Here is a 19,777-nt window from a genome sequence, read left to right as displayed (position 1 = left end):
CAGAAGGAAGGAATGTCGTTAAGACTTTGCAAACTTTATCTGTTAGACATTGCTTCTAAAATTGCTAGTGGCGGTAAAGGAAGAAGTAAGACGATGATGACAATAGAAACCAAGCAAGAGATAATAAAAAAAAATAAATGGCGCACGCCTGGTTAACCTTGCTCGTGAGTATGGCCGTAATCGCTCGGCAATCTTCTAAGGGCAAGACTTTCCTTGCCGGGGGACGGACCTGAAAATTGAGAGGCTTCTTCTATTATGGATTAAAAAGAAGCAAATCGCCGGTGATATGTTCTAGTTTGAGAAAAGTTCCCGTTTAAGAAAATAAATAAATACATTCTGCGGGTTGGTCTCTGCTCCCCTCCGCCTCCACCCAGCTCAAGTCACATCGCCCCAAAGGTAAATGTCATTTTTCCTTTGTATATGTTATTTAATTTAACTGTCCAGTAGATTGTTACTCATTTTTAATATGTGTATAAAGTCGTGATGTTTTTACCTAAGGTCTTTGCACGCATTGCACGCATTCACTAATTAACATAGGTTTGGATTGCTCGTCATACGAGCAGTTCAAGTTACGAGCGTAGCCGCTGAACGGATTAAGTTCGTAACACGGGGGCCCACTGTATATGCGAAGATTGTTAAAGGTTGCATACCTGCAGCTTGAGTCCCAAATCCCGCTTTATTTGCATACAGTCTACAGTTAATGAAGGGACCATGAAGTCACTGTCAACTGTTTTGCCTTAAAGGGACAATGTGTAAGATTTAGACCATTTTTTGCTACGGACAGCTGGAGGTGCTGCATTGCCCGTAGCTATAACAGACATGGAGAAGTGCCCCCCCCCCCCCCCCCCCCCCCCATGTAATATAATTCAATGATAACTAGACCTATGAATATATTTAAAACATACTGTTGGTCGATAAGAACATATTTATTTGCAAGTTTTTGAGATTTATAACAATTTAATTTATTCCTTTTTAATGAAAAATTGTCTGAATCTTACACAGTGTCCCTATAACGCATTATAGCCAAACCAACTGGCAGTAAAATCCCTTGACAGCAATTGTAGCATTTAATTGCACAGGTGATGAATAGTACCCTCCTACACGTATAGCTTGTGGTATGATGCTTGTGTAAGGATGACATAGCCGACTGGCCAAGAATAATGAGTAGGAACAATGCTTTAATGTTGATTGGTTTAGTGGCCACTGGTACAGAGCTGCCATCTCTTATGGATTGTCCGAATTTTGTTACGGAAAACTATGAATGCAACCTCATTATGGCTTTAACATGGAGTTATGTGTATTTTAAAAGACAATGCTAATATGATTAAATTGTGAGCCACACTGTTAAACAGTTTCCAATGTGTAAGGTTATGTGGTAGATACTTGAAATCTGTGTGTGCCAACACATTGCTTCTGTCTGTGGTTTTTGTCACGCAGCTCACTTATGCTGCAGAAGAGAGCAATTTAGACCAATGTTAGCCGAGAGCTAGAGAAAAGGGGTCTAGAGTTAAAATGTGGCAGTGCTGTAATTGTCTAGTTTTTTTTTTTTTTCTCTCTGATTTGGTCAGACTTTTTCCATCGCTGATATGGCATGACTCCTGGGTATTACTAGGGTCCAAGTAAAATCTTTGATCAATCAGAAGCCTCAAAATTGCTGAAGAGCAATATCTTGTGCTCATTTTTGTTTCTGACATTTCAAAAATGTTTGCATCAAGTGACCAAGATCTATTCTTCCGGTCCCCACTTATTTTGCCTGCACTGTCTCATGATATTCATGCACCTGGCTTTCAGAGTCTAAATAGTTCATGTATTTGAAGACACAAAAGCAGCCGAGGCGCTTCCTCTTCGGTTTGATGAATCACATTACATTTGCTGAATTACTCTGTGTGTACATGTCCAGTGTGTATAATCCTCCGAGTGTGTCTTAGAGCTTAATCAGTGCTCTGAACCTGTTAAGTGACTTAGTCCTCTGTGTCATTGCCACGATTTGGAAGACCAAAAGAGTTTGGTTTTTTTTTGGGAGGAGCAGTATTGCTGTAGGTGCTTGGGTTTTTTAAACACACTTACGCATTACTGAACGTTTCATCGCCTTAATCGTGTACAACACAGGCTATTTTCAGGAATGTTTAAACATCATTAATCCCACATCAGCAATGAAAACTTATCACTACACGTGATAGGTGGTATACATTAATTGAATACCAGCAAAATAATATTGCAAAAACATATTCAAAATTAAAAAAAAAAAAAATGTTTGAACTCACCGAAACATCTGTCCCCTGAAAACTTAAAATTTATTTCAACACAAAATACGTTCTTCTTTCTTTTCTCAGAAAGACTTCAATTACTTGGTTGGCATTTTCCTCTCCTCTGGCCAATGTAGGTTAAAATATATATTTTGACTTTTCTGCTAAAAGTCCCGGAGTCTGGCTCTGGTGTAAGCTACACCGTTAATGGAGATCAACCAAGCAACATCTTGTAGCTTGGTTGATCTGCATAACACTTCCTCCCATCCAATCCATCCAATCATACAGCATGTGCATGTCACGTTCAACGTGAGTCCTTCTAGCTGGCCTTACTTTTGTTAACTCTTGATCTGATTGGCTATCGCACCTATCTATCAACTATATGTGCTCGTTCACTCACAGTGCACAGATGCCAGCACTGTTGATTCAGAAGACCTTGGGTAGATTTCATACAACCTGGTGACACAAGTAAGCTGAATTCTGATTGGATAAAAACTATAACCTAAAACTACGACACTGGAATGAGTGTAACCAAATGGATATAATATGAAACGAAGACAACAGACTTTGGAGAATAAACATTTGTGTATGCACACACACACACACACGCACACATATATAATCCATTTAAAATGAAATTGACTTTTATTCTAATTATGATAATGATGTCAGGATATGTTAGGCTGTTATGTTCTAATCTACACCATTATGTTCTAATCTACAAAATAGTTCAATTTCTGCCTTAATTTGAAAAACAATGACAGTGATGTTGTACAGTACAACTCATCACCTTCCATGTATTGGCTATTAACTCAGCAGTGCTAACTGCTAGTATGCTTTGAAAATCAAGGTGCTCATATTCAGCAGGTAAATATCAGCCAATAATTGCCTGTTTTATTTCCAACTCTCTGAGCAACTGATCTCATTTTAAGCTTCACATCAATTGAGTCTGCAATTCAACAGAGACAGTTGATGTGCAGCCTTGTCGCCTGCAGCTTGAAAGCCCGCGGCTCTTCATGGTCCAAAGCAAAGAAAAGTACAGTAATCCGCACCTCAGATCCATGCGCAAAGGTAGCAGGCTGTCGCATATAGACTATCTTGCTGCAATAATAAAACCTGGTTTAATCTAAACACACCTTTGGTCGTCTTATTGATTAACAGCATGTTGGGGCCCTTGTTGATGTAATCACATTAGAGAAATACAAAGGGATGAAACAGGTGAGAAATAAAAGAAGTGAGTGTCGCTATTTGATCATTTCCACAACGGGGACTCTAAATGTTTAAGCCCCCCCCCCCCCCCCCCCCCCCAAACAAAGATGTTCATGGACTACATCAATATTAATATGGACCAGGCGGCCACTTTGACTTCAGAAAGTCTCTTAACTGAGGATCTTTTGTACCTCCATATTGCACCTAAACTTTGCAAACATTGTTTGTGTCGAGAGCCGTTTTGCATCCTGTGTTTTCAAATCTCATGCCGCCCTGTAATTGTCTATTTTTTTTGTCATTTAGTCTGTCACAGAAAAATGATTGACTCATTTGTATGGTGCTCTTCAGCTGAGGTTCTAATGTGTGTGTTTAAACTGACCTATTTGCATTGGGGTGCAGTAGAACCACCTTATAGTATTATAGTGAAAACTCAAAATAAGTTAATTGGCTACACCCGACACATTAGATGTTTACATAAAAAAATTGCACTGTACGCCTGGACCAGAATAGACGCTCAAGTCAGAGGTCAGTACATACTGTAACTATACAACTCATTCAATTCAGGGGGCTTGAGCCTATTTCCACCAGTCACAGTATTTTGTTTCAAACCTTTGCAATCAGAAAAATTGCAGATTTGATATCTTCTTTGTAGCAGGGGATGTTGTCCACTGAGCCACACTGCCTCCTCTCGCCATTGTAGATGCAGACGCCTCAATGGCACTCAATGCCCTATTGTCTGCTATGGTGTGAGAACAAGGCTCTCAGAACCCCTTCTTGGATCTCGCTTGGTGCAATACAGCACAAAATGTCGGAGCAGAACGGGCGTTTCCAAAGCTGCATAACACTCTTTTACACAAAGATCCTCCCATAACAAAAGAACCAGCACAAGCGCCTTTGCTTTGTCGCACTCTGTTATTGCAGTGTCTTCCAGAAGTATAGAATCAGAAATATGTCTATGCAACAAAATAATCACCATGGCAATGTGTGACCAAAAAAATGCAGTACTTTAGTAGCAGCCCCAATTATTTTTATACGACATGCTGCAGAAGTGGCAGTATTTTGATACAAAAAGAATGAATGCAAGCAAGCATTCTAAATAATTGTACACTTAAAGCTTTCATATCTTAATAGGGATGGATAACTTTTAGTTTCCAGTGCATTTGCCTATGATGTAAATGGGTCTCGCATAAAAATTCAGTCATCTCTGCATGCTTTTATTCACTTTCCCTGTGGTTTCTTCTTGCTCTCTAAAACCCATTACAGTTTCATTTAGGTTACAAGAGAGTGCTGAAGGTTTTATGCCTGCATTTGCTCATTATGGCACACCTCTAATTGCAATTGCCATTAGAATTAAAGGATGTTGTAGCCTGGATGTCGTGTCTACTGTTACTGCTCAAAAAATTATCAATGACTTTCAGACTTTCTGTGATTAACAGCTGACTTAATGACTTAATTTCTCATCATTCCATTGTACATTCAATTGTAAACGAGATGTGTATGGTTGATGGATCTTCATTTTTGCTCTCTTAGACATGGAACTCGATGTGCAGGAGAGGTCGCAGCTGCAGCAAACAATGGCGTGTGCGGCGTTGGTGTGGCCTATAATGCTAAAATTGGAGGTGAGTTCATCATACAAATGAGGAAAATGTGGATTTTTTTTTTGGGGGGGGGGGTAAAATAAAACTATTTTGCGGTTAGACATGCTGTGAAGTTTTCTTGCATGCCAGATAGATGATTTAAATATAAATGCAGTTGTCACGGACACTTGTCGGACTTCGAACTACTGATGCACACATTTACCTAAATCTTAAATTGTCAAACCTTATATAGTAACTATTCAGTATCCTTTCCCTTCCCATCCCTCTGGCTATAGTCTCACAAAGAGCCACAGTTATGTTAGAAGTCTAATTTAGAGTGAAGCCTGTAGCTGACCAAACATGATAATAATCAGTTTACACTTGAAATTCCAATTTATGACAAAAGAAATCTAGGTGAGAGATTGACAACACTCCAGTGCAGTGCTGCTGTTTCCTGCTTTTCCTTTGTGTCTACCTAACAGCGTGTGTGAGTTTCATAAAGGAGACAGGCACTCCTACAAGAATATGCACGACCATCGACCAATGGAAGATGTTTGCATAATAGCTACCTTTCAATGTTTTACTGTATAGGTCCTCTTGGAGTGCATGTGTACAACTTGATTTCTGTGGTATCTTGGCTGTCACCATTGTTAAACTGATATTCAACACTATTCAACAACAGAAATGTCCATTTTCAATGCAATACAGATTTAAAAATGAATGCTCACTCTTAGTTGTGATGCTTTCACCCACACTACATACTGTTTATGATAGCATCTGCTTAGGCAAATTAAATGATGGAATATATTTCATTGATAGGGAAGGCTAGCAGGTTTTCTCCTGGAACTCAAGTTGCAGCAACAAGATTCCAAAAAATGTGTAAGCTTAATAAATGTGTTGCTCTAACATTGCCATTGCCAAATGAATGTGAAAGTGGATGTTGGTCAATCTAGATATGATGTGTAATTGTGAGCAAATGCACTTTATTGCGCACCAATCTCCCTATGAAAAAACAGGATAAGTAGTTTAAGAAAAAGAAAAAAAATGGAATAGATGTCTGATAGGATGGATTTTGTGCTGAGCAGCTATGGATAAAATGAATAGATGTTCGGATGGTTTGGCCTTGGAGCCATATTTACCCCGAAAATTTTGGATGAACTCCAGTTTGACACTTAGTTCGTGGGCTGAGGGCGATTATTGTGCCGTTTGATGACCCAGTAAAGGGGTGAGACAAAGACCTTTATAAAAATATTGGAAAAAAATATAACTTTACTATTGAGCCTTTTCATACGCTGGAAATTGTGCATTTCATTTATTGTACAGTATTGTATTTATTTTTCGAAACACCTGCTCAGCCGAGGCAATCGGGGACACTGATGTTACCACATTATCTTGTTTGACCAATGAGAAGAACTGAACTTGCAGCGAGTGTCACACATTAAAAATAACAACATGTTATACAGCAAATCCATAGACAAAATGTACTTTAGCACCCAAAAGCATTTGACAAGCTCATGGCGATAATGTTGCACCTTTGAACGCTCGCTCCAGCGATGCTGCAGCTTTCCATTGGACTTGCTATGCAAGATTCTCTGTGACTAGCAGCACGCTTTGCCAACAGAAACGAAGTACTTGCAAGTATTGTCGAAAGTACAGTTATGTTTAGTTCAGTGTTTTGTTTTGTTTTTTCCTCTTTTATCTTTAAATAATTTTGAGTGGACAGGATCATTCTCCAGACATGTACTATGAGTGGACATAATAATGTGTAGTCACTATGCAAATAATATTGTATTTCACAAAATTTTCATTTTATAATACTTTATGTATCCCTTATTCCATTGTGTGTCTGTGTGCGTGTGCAAGTGTAATAATAATGACATGAGAATTAATGTCCATTCAGGGTTTAGAACCATCATAGTTTTGAACCAAATTTATCCAAAAGGGTAAACACTAGCAAACATCCTCAAAATAAATATGAATACTAAACTCTTTCAGGTCTGTAAAGATTCATAAATGATCATTTTTTTAATCACGTCTTGTTCTTAAACATAAGCACAATATGAAATGCTTGCCCACATATGAAATAGCAACATTTCTGATCACAAAAATGGTCTGCGAGTGTTCTCACTAAACTGTTCCTTGAGTGCATTGATGGGCTGCACTTTGAACCCCAACCCTTGTCAATGCATTCAAAATGCGCTATTAATTTTTAAAACACGTATGAGGAAGTCCTGTAATAGACTGAAGTTGTTTAGAAGAAAGTTTTGGCATCAAATGATCCGTTAATTTGCATGATGATAGAAGCCAGCCTGCCGGCCCCGAGGAACTTCAATCAGCCCCATTCCAGATGTTACTCATACATTAACTCTCCTTCTTTATCTTCATTACCGTTTGTCTCTCGATAGAGCAACATATTGGCCTTGCTTTTCAGGAATTAATCCTCTGTGAATTTGTCCATGTCTTTAGAGCTTGCTAACAAGCTGCTGTTTTGCTTCTCTATGTTCACGGATGCAATAGGGGACACTTAAACGGTCGTCTCCTTACTATGTTATGATAAGTTGATAAGCGTTTAAACACTGCAGCTGACATTATTTGGCTCGATTTTGGTTTGCTCCTGCATCTCATGCCCTTATGCTAGCACACGCGCGCACACACCTACACGCATTCATGCGGTAATGCACCCTAGCTGACTTTGTGACGCCCCCGGGAGCTCACGCAGCAGCGTTTGTGACACTGAGCTGCAGGAAGTACAAGAGAATTTGAACAACAGTGATTAGGACTACCGCTGCGACACAGTCTGCACATAATGATGACCGAGTAAACATTTTTTGCTACTTGGCATTCAAACTTTTGCAAGACAAATTCCCACCTGCAGCGAGACTACTTAGTTGTGTGGAGCCCCGCTGGAGAGACTCAGCGGGTTGTCTGGAATCGATTATTGAAGTCTTAATGCGGATGTCAGTCTTGTCTCTGGTGTGCGGGTCTGGTCCGAGTAATAGACTTCATTTGAAGGTGGTTCATTTCACACCTCTCTACTGCCATTAATGTTCACTGGAGTGATCTGAGGCTGCTCGCATCAAACGCCCAGGCAGTGGCGTGTTTAGCTGTGATTAAAGATGTCATTTTGGTTCTGCCCTGTGGACACAGCATTCTGTTACGGGCTCTCTGAACTCTCAGCTTATTTTTCAGTTGGGTGTCGCTCGCTGATTTGTGCACTCGTTAAAAGTGACACTTTTTATTTTTGTCCTCCCACTTTTTTATTCATATTGTCGCCTACAGTAATATGGGGTGGTATTTTTGCTGATAAGAAGATTTCCCATACTTGTTTTTTCTTCCTCAGCTTTTAACATTTTCTCTTACACTGCTGTTTTGGGTTTTTTTTTTTTTTGCCTCCATCGCTCACATTTTTAATCGCTTACCTAATATAAGTTACTTTGCGTGTGCGTTTAACAGGAGTCCGTATGTTGGATGGGGAGGTGACAGATGTGGTAGAGGCTCACTCTCTTGGTCTCAACCCCCAGTACATCCACATATACAGTGCCAGCTGGGGCCCAGAAGATGATGGCAAATCACTGGATGGCCCTGCTAAGCTGGCAAAGGGGGCTTTTCAGCAGGGAATCACCAAGGTCAGTAAAACCCTGGGAATTGCAGATCTTTTTCATACATTTTTAAAGATGCATGCAAGTTGCATGATCACAGAAGCCAGCCTGATGCCACATGCAGTTTTCGTTCCCTAGCCTATGCAGGCTTGAGATCTAAATATTGTGATATTGGTGACCATACCCTAACAAACTGAGCTCGACCATCTAGAATAGACTTGTCACCGTTGAATCAAATAGAATTGTTTCACTTCCAGTTTGAACTGTCCTTGAATTGTTTTGAACTCCACAGGTCTGTATCAATTTGTCTTTTGTGGAGGATTGCACTCTTCAACTGGTGATCAATCAGCACATGACCCCAGCGAAAGGCTTTGTTTTTTTGTCATGTGAAGTGTAATTGTTATAAATTAAGAATTTTTTTTTTTTTTTTTTTTTAGTTTCAGGCACTTTGATGCACTTGGTTATTTATTTATTTCGTTTTAGACTAAGATGTAACTCATAAAAACTGTTTAAAATAATTTGACAGTTATTGAAAGTTGAAGTACTTATTTAAAAAAGGATACAGGTTTTAAGCGAAAAATGTTTTCTCTTTCCTTGGGGGGGGTGCTTGGCAAAATATAATTGAGAAGCACTGCTGTAGAGCATGACTTGCTGTCTGCTCAAATTTCTCTTCTTGCATGGATGCGCTGTCCTTTATGGACCATAAGGCACAGTGGGCGAAAATGCGCACTATTCCACAATAGGAAAAACTGGTAGAGTAAATAAGTCCAACTTTATTCAACTTCAGTTTTAAAGTTGGCTCTATAAGGTTGTTGTTTTGCCAATGCATAATCATTTGTGGTCTGATGTGAAATACCATATAAAAGTAAAAGAAGGAATTTGAAATAAACATGATGATCTGAAAAGCTGACACCCAAAACATAGAGCACACTGTCAATTTTTGAAAACATGAAAGGATTCTAAGTGGCATTGTGCCCTGTGCTGACGTATCATTGGTTTTCTTCAGGCCTCAAACCGCCTCTGATCATCAGCGGTACCACTGTTACTTCCAGGATTTGCATTCAATATTGCTTCACTTCACAAGAGCGCTATCAGATTAATTATACATGAACTAATTCTTATCACAGTGAGCAATAAGTTGACTAATTGGTTATTATGCCCTCGTCTGCCTGTCTACTGTCTCCAACTGTCCCTCACAGTTTTATTGAAGTCAAAATGAAATGCAAAATATGCTACACTTTCTTTTTTGTTTTGTTCTGGGTTTTTTTCCCCTGAGGTTCAGGGGCACAGCAAATAAGCAATAGCAACTGTTGTTTGTGTCTTCACTGATGCTGGCAACAACGTTGCTATTATAGTGACTTTACCTCTACCTATGGCAGCTAATTACATGCTTATTTCCTGCCTTGTGAATCGAAGAGGAGGAAATGAAAATAATATAATAAATGCACACTGTACGCATGGATTTGTAATGATTCCATAATGGTTATTTCTATTTGTAAATACTGTACAGTCAATATTCTTTCCAAATTGTTTATATTTGCTTAACAGTTTTTATTCACAAGAAACAAGATATTTTCCCCCATTATATTAACAAATGAATAACAAATAACATAATAATAATCAATTAATTGCCATATTTTTCTCTGTAATTCCCTCTATGCCTTTCTCGGCCCATCTTCTGTAAATCACGTATAGCTAATCAAACCTCGAAGTAACCGGAGGTCCCATTACTCCTGTTGTTGCAACCCCCCCGATGGCTTCCAGTAAAATTCAGACAATTTACCAGATCCTGTTGATTACTGATGACCTCGCCCCCGGCTTCATCTCATTCCTCATTCCACTGCACGACCTCGCCGAGCCACAAATCTTGGCCTTTTATCTACCCCATGCACACATCGCAAAGCAAAGGGATATTGCGCATTTGCATTCTTAGCCCGAGCCCTATGGACCTATTTTTCCACAATCTGTTAGATCGGGGTTTTTAACCTTTTTTCACCTTACATCTACTTTTCAAGCAGTCATCAACTAGAGATCAAACAGTTTAGTGGCACCTTCAAAAAGCTGCGCACCTTTTCTGGCTTGCAATAACCAACCGCACAACACATGTTGCTCTCTCACATGCATACTTGTATGCTCACGCACACGCATGCAATGATAAGCAATAACCTCAACTGACCCTAACAAACAAAATAAAACAAATGACAATAAATCAGATACAGGACAGATAGATCTTTAAAGATTGAAAACTAGCAGAGTGTTTCTCAATTGTATTTTGCTAAGCCCACCCTAGGAAAAAGAAAACGTTTCGCAAGCCCCGACTCGACTCGCTGACTTTAAAGAAGACTATTATCTATTACAATTGTTTAAGTGTAGCTAAACCTGTATCCTTTTTGACAAAAGAAAAAAAACAATATAAACAAACTTTCAACAACGTAATTATTTTTTCCAGGCTTTATACGGGTTATAGCTGAGTCTAAAACAGAAAAAATAAGTTCATCAAAGTGCCTGAATTTAAAAAAATAAAAAAATCTTATTTTATTGCAATTACACTTCAGATGACAAAAACAAAGCCTTTTCCTTGGGGTCATCTGTGCCCCCCCCCCCCCCCCCCCCCCCCCCATCAATTCTTCAAATTTGTCAATCATTTAGAGCCAAATGTGAGGGACTAGTAGTATTTTATGCAAAAATATGAAATTCACCAAAATGTAACTCATACGCCAGTGATATGTGACCCCACTGTGGCTAAAGCCGCAAGGGTTAGTTTCGTGTTATGAACCAAAATAGACTGGCTGGTGAAGGTTTTTCATCTTTGACATTTCTCCCAAAATATATTCTCATGTATGGCCAATTTTCAAAACGTAACTTTTATACTAAGACACAAAGAGAACTCTCTTCTGGTTATCTTCTCAAGGGCTTGGAAGTTTGTGTAATACAAACATTCCTTTGACATGTGACCACAGATACCGCCAGAATAAAGTTGGATCCAGATCAAGCGTCACTTTACTACAAAACCTTCTTTGTTTCTTCTTTGTGTTAAAAATGTAACAGAAGAATGAAATGATGAAACTTCCTCTCGAGGAAATATCAGCTTCGTAGGGTGTGGATGTGTTCTTTTGAGTTCTTTTTTTTTTTTTTTCTTGCAGTCTGCATTAATTAATTTACATGGAATAAGTCCAAACTTTGATTTAGTTTCTATACTGTTATTCTCTTTTAAAATCAGTCGTGTTACCATCTTATTAAATTAATAAAATAGTCAACTTTATATAAAGACATTAGATCTATTTTGAGCATTATTACAACATTATAGTGTTGGCCTAACCACTTCTCACATGGCCTATATGGAAAATGAATTCCTCATCCCTGTACTATAGCTTAATAAATCAATTTAAATAGCACTTACCCAAAATAGTCGTGCACAGAACTTTTGTTTTTATTCTCTTCGTAATTTTTGAAAGTGAAAATATGACAGATTTCCATAACGGAACTGATCCAAACTATACTGCATGTGGTAGCTTTGTGAACTGAAGTGGAGGTTGTCAGTTTTCCTTTTACAAGTTGATAAAAGTTGGATTTTCCCAGGCTAATGAAAAAAGTTTGTCATTTGTAAGAAGTGAAGGATGCAGGCAAATTCATTCATGTGAAATGAAGCATAGCTCAAAGAGCAGCAGTCATCGATGCAGAATCGAGGTATTTGTGCTGCAGTAATTAGCATGGAGATAAATACGGTGGGTAAAAATATTGTATATGGTCTTCCATGCGCACTGTTAAATGATGTTGTGTTTGAGAGAAAAAGTCTCCAGAGAGCGGTACAATATGATCTGTCTGGTGCGCGTGTGTTTGTGCATGCTATGTGTGTCAGATTAACACATTAATTGTGACTATTTAATCAGTCATAGTTAAAAGTTTTTTTAATCACTTTACAATAATCCCTCGTTTAATTTCGGTCAATGGGGACTGAAATGCCCCCTCGGTAAGTGAATTCTGCAAAGTTTTTCCCCCTGTTGACATTGTTCCTGCATAAATAGCAAGTATGAAATGTTCTCATTAAAATCTTGCCTGCCTGTCATCCTCATGCCCAGTGATTACCTAACCATAATACAGAGGCTGAACAGGCTCGTGTCTCTTTTTTTCCACTCCCCCCATGAACCACAATGGCCAAAGCCCACAGTTTGATGTTCTTAGAAGGGCCAGGCCTATGTTGTTTGTTTCTGTTGCCGCCCCCTCACGGTGTTAGACACACAGGGGAGATCATTCACAGGGGAGAACATCTCTCCAGAGCCGGAGTTGCCCTCAGGGTAGCGGCCATTGCATGTCGATCCAAACGAGCCGAAATAAAATATTATTGGAATAGAAATGAAATAGAAGCTTAAAAATAAAAGTAAATACATAAGGAATAATACCGATTAGCTGAAAGCCAAATGAAAAAGGTAGGTAACATTCTCTGCAGCCCTGACATTTCATCAAACTGAAATGTTGCCTCATGGTGAGTGCATGCAATCATTAAAAGGGCAGTGCTAGAGGATCTCAAAGCTCGTGAGGGCTGATAAAACAAGTTCTGAAAGATAACAAAGGCCTTTGACCATTAAAGCGTTTAAAAATCTGTCATCAAACTTTGAAATCAATCCCGAAAGACACAGATATTGATGTAATTGTTGGAATATATTTCTTCTTCCTGGTCTTCAACCACGTGCTGCTGTGGTGGTTGTAAATATAGGACGATCGGTTTTGAAAGACCAGAAAGCAGGTCATTTCACTAATCTAGTTTAGTGACAAAAGCGTGCTTTTTCATCTCCGTGTTGGCCTGGGAAAGAAAGAGGCAGAAGCTATCTATATTCTTCAGATGAAAAAACATTCTTGTTAAATTCTTTATGTGCAGGATAAAAGTGAGCTTAGAATCCGAAATAACACACCGGTTTCTCACCTATGGTGAAGGATGTAGAGACAGGTTTGTACTGGAGTTAAAAAGGACTGATGATTTAAACTTCCCTTTTGTCCCGCTTAAGCCAGAGAATGTTGCCTGCCATCTAGGATTTGATGTCTTGATTACAGTTGATATCATCCATTAGACACACTTAGCTGTCACGGAAACGCACAGCTGCATCTCATCTGCATAGCTGTTGAAGTCACTCTGTGCATCCTAATGACTGCCAATATGTAACGTACTACATTCATCCGTCTATTTACTTATCTTCACTGGGGTCGCTGGCTTGCTAGTGCCTATCCTAGCTGTCTTGGGGCAATAGGCAGGTAACACCCTAGACGCCAATCGCCATGCATGTTTTTGGAATATGGGAGGAAGCCGGAGCGCCTGGAGAGAACCCACGCGGGTTCGGGGAGAACATGCAAAGTCGAGTCTCTGAACTGGTTGGTGCATGGGTGGTTCAGTGAATAGCAAGCCTGCCTCACAGTTAAAGGGACCTGTGTTCAAATCCATCTGGCTTCGGCCTTCCTGTGTGGGGTTTGCATGTTCTCCCCAAGCCCACGTGGGTTCTCCCGGGGAACTCCGGTTTCCTCCCACACTCCAAAAATATGCATGGCAGGTGAATTGGACATACTCAATGGTCCTTAGCTGTGATTGGGTGCGTGAATGGTTGTTGGTCTCTGTGTGCCCTGCAATTGGCTGGCAACCAGTCCAGGGTGTCGTCCCCTGCCTACTGCCCGAAGCCAGCTGGGATAGGCACCAGCAAGCCTGCGACCCTTGTGAGGATAAGCGGCTTTAGAAGATGGATGGATGGATGGACGGATGGACGGACATTCTTTCATCACACAAAGAGTAGTTTTAGAAAGAATACAGCAGTTGGGTTGGAATTTTGTGTGTGTGTGTGCGTGTGTGTGTGCGCGTGTGAGTGTAGGACAACTATCCGACTGATATTTTGTGGACTGGCTTGCAACTGTTCATGCCCTGTTGGTAACAATAATATATATGTGAGGCCTGTTACCAGCTGGCACGCAAACGGGCAGTGAGCCATGCAGTTGTGTTACCCTGTAAGTGGGTGCCTGTGCCCTAGTAAAGCTTAATGCCTAGCAATGTCCCTGTTTCCCAGTCAGCCCCATAACAGACATTACCCAGAAGCAAATGGAAAGCAAGATGAAAGTTTTGTTTTCGCAAATATGGCAAGACTCCTAACTGTGCCTGGCTCTGAGTCAGCCCATTCAGAAGCTCCAAAATTGCATTGCTGAATAGACAATATGTCATGACATTATTTGTTTTTGGCATTTAAAAAATGTTAACCCAAGCAGAAAAGTACCCCTTGCTGCCTCCCATTTTGCTTGCGCTACACTGACGCTGATGTTGGTGCTGGTTGTTTCTGCCTTTCAGACACTGTATGTATTCAAAGACTCAAAATCTACCTTTTCAAATAACCCTTAAGAATATGTGAAATAACCTCCATAGCCGCAGTATCGCTCATTTGCCCGACACAATGCTGGGTGCACTTTTTAGGAGATGAGCTTCCACGTTTGTTTGCGTGGGCAATCAAGTTTGTGCCTCAATTTGCTCATATTAACCTTCCTCCCGCCGCTCTGCCATAACTTTATAGACGATACTATTTAGGAATGTCCATAGACTGTATTCTATGTTTTTGTGAGCCTACTGTTTGTAATGGGTCGTTACATTTTACTCGCCCACTCGTCAGTGCTGCCATTATCCACTTCATCCGCATAAAATTGTCCCGTTTGGATTTGAGGGCTCTACTTCACTAATTCTGTACTGTACATATTCTACTGTTTTTTCTGTTTGTTTTATGATAAACCGATGCAACAAGGTGTTTCACAGTTTTGCATCTGCAGTTGAGTTATTTTGTGTGTGCGTGTGTGTGCGTGTGTGTGTGTGTGTGTGTGTGTGTGTGTGTGTGTGTGTGTGTGTGTGTGTGTGTGTGTGTGTGTGTGTGTGTGTGTGCAGAGCATAGGTCACAGACTGTAGTTGTGGTTAATGTTGCCAAGAGAACTAATAATTGGACCCAAAACAGAAACTGCACCACAAAGTAACAAAGCAACATGATTTAATAACAAAAAGCTGCACAGAACACGTGAGAGGCACAAAAGTAGTAGTAAACACAAACAAACTCAACTGGGGTCTAACACAAGGCAGCAAAAGTGACCTTGGAAAAAAACAACAAGCCAATGTGAAACAACAACAAAGTACGGACACTGCAGGACGAGGGCTACGGAGTCGACAGCACTGAGAAAACTTAAATGGACAGTGTGTAAGATTTAGAATAAATTAGATGATTCTAAATGTCAAAAACTTGCAAATGAATGTGTTCTTAATGACCAACAGTATGTTTTAAATCAAATCAGTCTAGTTATCTTTAAATTATATTACACGGGGTGTGGCACTTCCCCGGAGGCGGCCATGTTTGTTATAGCTTCGGACAATGGTAAATGCAGCACCTCCTGCTGTCCGGAATGAAAAATGGTCCAAATCTTACACACTATCCCTTTAAGTAGCAACAGAAAACCTACGCCGGATAATACTTACAGATGTACAAACGAGCAACAGAATAAAGCGCAGATAGTACTTACAGACAAAGTAGCAACCTAGGACACAACAATGAGATTCACAAAACGTTTCAATCAAGGAAGTAATGCGTAGTTACTCGGATAACAGAAATACGCGGAGAAGCAAAGATCAAGTCTGGAGAATAATCTGACATCATTGTCATGTTCTGGCTGCATTTAAATAGTGAGTAGATTGCTGATCAAACGTAGATGAGAAGCCGCGTCACAAATTTACCCAAAATTGTATACATTCTCTTATTCAATTTAGACATACATTTTTTAATAATATATATACTGTATTTTAAACTCTTTTTAAGCACAGCCATTGATTCACATCTTTTCTATTCTATTTCAGGATTGTTCCATAAATTGACACCTCGAACAATTAAACACATTTGCCTGCCGATGGCTAGCAAAAAATAAAATAGAATAAAAAACAACAGATAAGGTGCACTGGACTAAAAGCCGCAGGTCGCAAATCATGAGGAAAAAGTTGCGGTTTATAGTCAGAAAAATACGGTAATTTAATGATAACTAGGCCTACGATTATATTTAAAAAATACTGTTGGTCGTTAAGAACACATTTATTTGAAAGTTTTTTTAACATTTATAATCATTTTATTTATTCATTATTAATGAAAAAGCTTACATATTGTCCTTTTACAGCAAGCAACGCTCCTGTTGTGTTAAAATGAGCAGAGAACACAGTTTGACAGTACATTAAGAGATTTAATAGACATGTTTTGAAATGCCTGGCCTTGTAACAATGCCATGCAATATTGTAATATAAAAAAATGTAATGTTTTGATTATTTGTCATTTCAGTCATCACAAAAAAAAAAACAAAAAAAAAACGTTTAACAGAGGTCATTCCAAAGCTGTGCAATGTTGACCACATATGGACTTGTTCCTTATTTTTTTATGACATTATGGTCCCGAAGGGTGGAATTGGTCTACAGACCTACAGCTATTGTATATGGTGAAAAAGCACCAGTGTATGGAAGGACAACACTCATTTGTGCCTTTACAACGGAACATTTCAAAATTGATTCTGAAAATCAAAAGTAATCTGTATACAAAGTTAACAAAATTATATAATCTGTTGTAGCTCAGAATGAGAATGCTCCATGAACACCTCAGGCATTCCAGCAATAAGTTATGAAATTCCTGGCGTGTGCCTAAATAATCCACTTTTTAAACAAAGTACATAATTTGTTGCTTCAGTCATATTCTTATTATAAGACATAAATTATGGCACGGTGGTTAGCCTGCTTGTAAAGTGCACACTTGATGAGATTGAACGGGTGATATACTGTTGGTGCCTTAGGAGATTGAATCACAACATTCTCATTGGCAGCTTTCGTTTTTGCATTTATATGGCCTTTTAAACATTCATCTTGAGTAGCTTTTGTAATTTCCCTCTTTTTAATTTTCTGTTTCAACACTGTGCCTTATAAGAAGATTAGAAGTTTCTCAAAGATGACAGGTCACTTAACAAGGCATTTGAGCAGTGGGACATAATCTGCTGTCTCTCTGCATTACTGTTGCACTGTCATTTTGGAATTATGTGTTCACTCTTTCTTTACCTCAGGGACGTGGTGGACTGGGCTCCATATTTGTGTGGGCCTCGGGAAACGGCGGCAGAGAGCAGGACAACTGTAACTGCGATGGCTACACCAATAGCATCTACACGTTGTCCATCAGCAGCACCACGCAATCTGGAAATGTGCCATGGTACAGCGAGCCCTGCTCGTCTACCCTCGCGACCACCTTCAGTTCCGGAAACCCCGGGGAAAAACAGATAGTAGGTGCACACCAACGTGCGTATGATACACCGATCGAACGTGTTGTGTTGGTAAGAAAAGAAAATGCCAGTATGAATGGCAGTTCGCTTATGTATTGTTTCAGGTCGCACGCTTACAAATACCAAATCAATCCCGTGTTAACATCGGCAGGCATTACGGGAATCGCTCTTCTGTCAAAATAGGAGTGAGTGATGTAGAACACACAGGAAGCAAAGCTGACAATGCCTGAGAAACCGCAACATGCCTCCTTGGAGCTACTTGTCAAGAAACGCTTGCCTCAGGGAAAAGAAACAGATAACAATCAATCCTCTCTAAGGAGAGGCATGCTGCAGGCGACCAAAACAAAAGCGTGGTTGTCCCCTTTGTTTCTTTATGTACTGGTAGCATTTGGCTTGCTTTTGGCTGAAAATCACAACATTTTTACTTTTCAAAAATGACAGCAGTAGTACAGTTGGTAATTCAGTTTACGTGACAGATAGATGGAGAAAAAACATGAGTGTCTGGCAGTGTTTCTCAGTTATTTTTTTACAAAGCACCCCCCAGGAAAGGGAAAACCTTTCACACGCACACCCCACCCGCCGCAACGACCATAAAAGATTATTATTATCTTGAATAATAGTATGAATATGCCCTAAGACTGAATCTTTTTTGACATTAACAGAAGAAAAAAGCAGCATGAATCAACTCTCAGCAACTGTCTACTACTTTTTTACAGCGCAGGTTACAGCTTCTTTTTAAAACAGAAAAATATTACCAAGTGGATGAAAGTGACTGAAAAAAAAACAAGATGCCAATTCTTTTTTGTTGCAATTACTTCCATTCTTGTGGTTGGTATGTCAATGAATGAATATAAAGAATAGCGTAGCATCCATGGTTTGCATGCTGTTTTTTGTGGAAAAAGCACTTTCCTTACAATGCAAATTTTAAATTCCAATGCCTTGAACTTTCAATGCCAATTGTGAATAATTAATACCCCACTCTAAAAATGTGGATTATTGAACATAATTATACAGTAGTTTAATAAACAAGTGCGTCCCAAACGAGGATCCCAAGACATTACAAGGTAGCAGCTTACTGATTTGATTTTGAAAAGTTGCACCGGAAGTGCAAAAACATGTTTGTGGTATCGTGATTGTTGTTTGCATATGTGGCTCAAGATAATAAGATTGAAAAGGCTTCTCCAGTGATACGTGAAGTTACTGTGACCACTGTAACATCATAGTCGCGTCTCTTGAATACTGAAACCAATTATATTACCAGTTAAGGGCTTCAATTATGATGTTGTGTGTCCAAAGTTTTCACTCGTTGATAAAATATTTTCTGTTGAAAACAGGACAGCAAACAGGTCGTGTGGGAAGCATGGATATTTTGATTTACTGTTGTACAAATGACATGCATGTTATTTGTTTATTGAACTTCCATTTATCCAGGTAAGGCTCTTGAAAACGGGCCATCAATTAAAATACCCACCTGGCTGCAAAATGGAGAGGGGAATACCATTGTCTTTGGGCATTTTTTAATGTAGCCGCCTGTACAGGGATTGTTTGATAACGTTGTCGTTTGAAAGCGCTGCTTAACTTTTCAAAACCACAAAGTAGCAAAAACGAAGCTTTCTCTTCCTACTTCGTCCTCATTTAAAAATTGCCTTCATGTTCTCTAGTTCTATGGCTCCATTGCCAGACACATGAGATTGAAAAACGAGCTGACGCTTCCATTTTCTTTCCTGTTACTCATGCCTCATAAAAAGATCTCTTTTGGTTCCCTGGCCCTTGACTGTCTAACACTCGACATCTTTCATTGTGAATTTCAATCACCCTTAAGTGGACTACTCGATGTGTAAAA

The 19,777-nt window shown here is 39.4% G+C and overlaps 1 protein-coding gene across 2 annotated transcripts in view; it reads left to right on the top strand.

Annotated features, from left to right (window-relative positions):
- furinb (furin (paired basic amino acid cleaving enzyme) b) overlaps window positions 1-19,777 on the top strand; it is a 103,332-nt gene that overhangs the window by 65,498 nt on the left and 18,057 nt on the right. For both annotated transcript variants that reach the window (XM_088416749.1, XM_088416750.1), the window contains exons 7-9: window positions 4,986-5,074; window positions 8,486-8,658; window positions 17,722-17,934. In XM_088416749.1, the coding sequence (XP_088272875.1) occupies window positions 4,986-5,074; window positions 8,486-8,658; window positions 17,722-17,934 (475 nt within the window). The remainder of the gene's footprint in view (window positions 1-4,985; window positions 5,075-8,485; window positions 8,659-17,721; window positions 17,935-19,777) is intronic.

The sequence above is a fragment of the Hippichthys cyanospilos genome, chromosome 6 (assembly GCF_059441005.1).
Source record: "Hippichthys cyanospilos isolate Australia breed blue-spotted pipefish chromosome 6, RoL_Hcya_1.0, whole genome shotgun sequence".
Taxonomy (NCBI): Eukaryota; Metazoa; Chordata; class Actinopteri; order Syngnathiformes; family Syngnathidae; genus Hippichthys; species Hippichthys cyanospilos.
The sequence above is the reverse complement of the archived record's forward strand: the minus strand, read 5'-3'. Positions and strand labels throughout refer to the sequence as shown.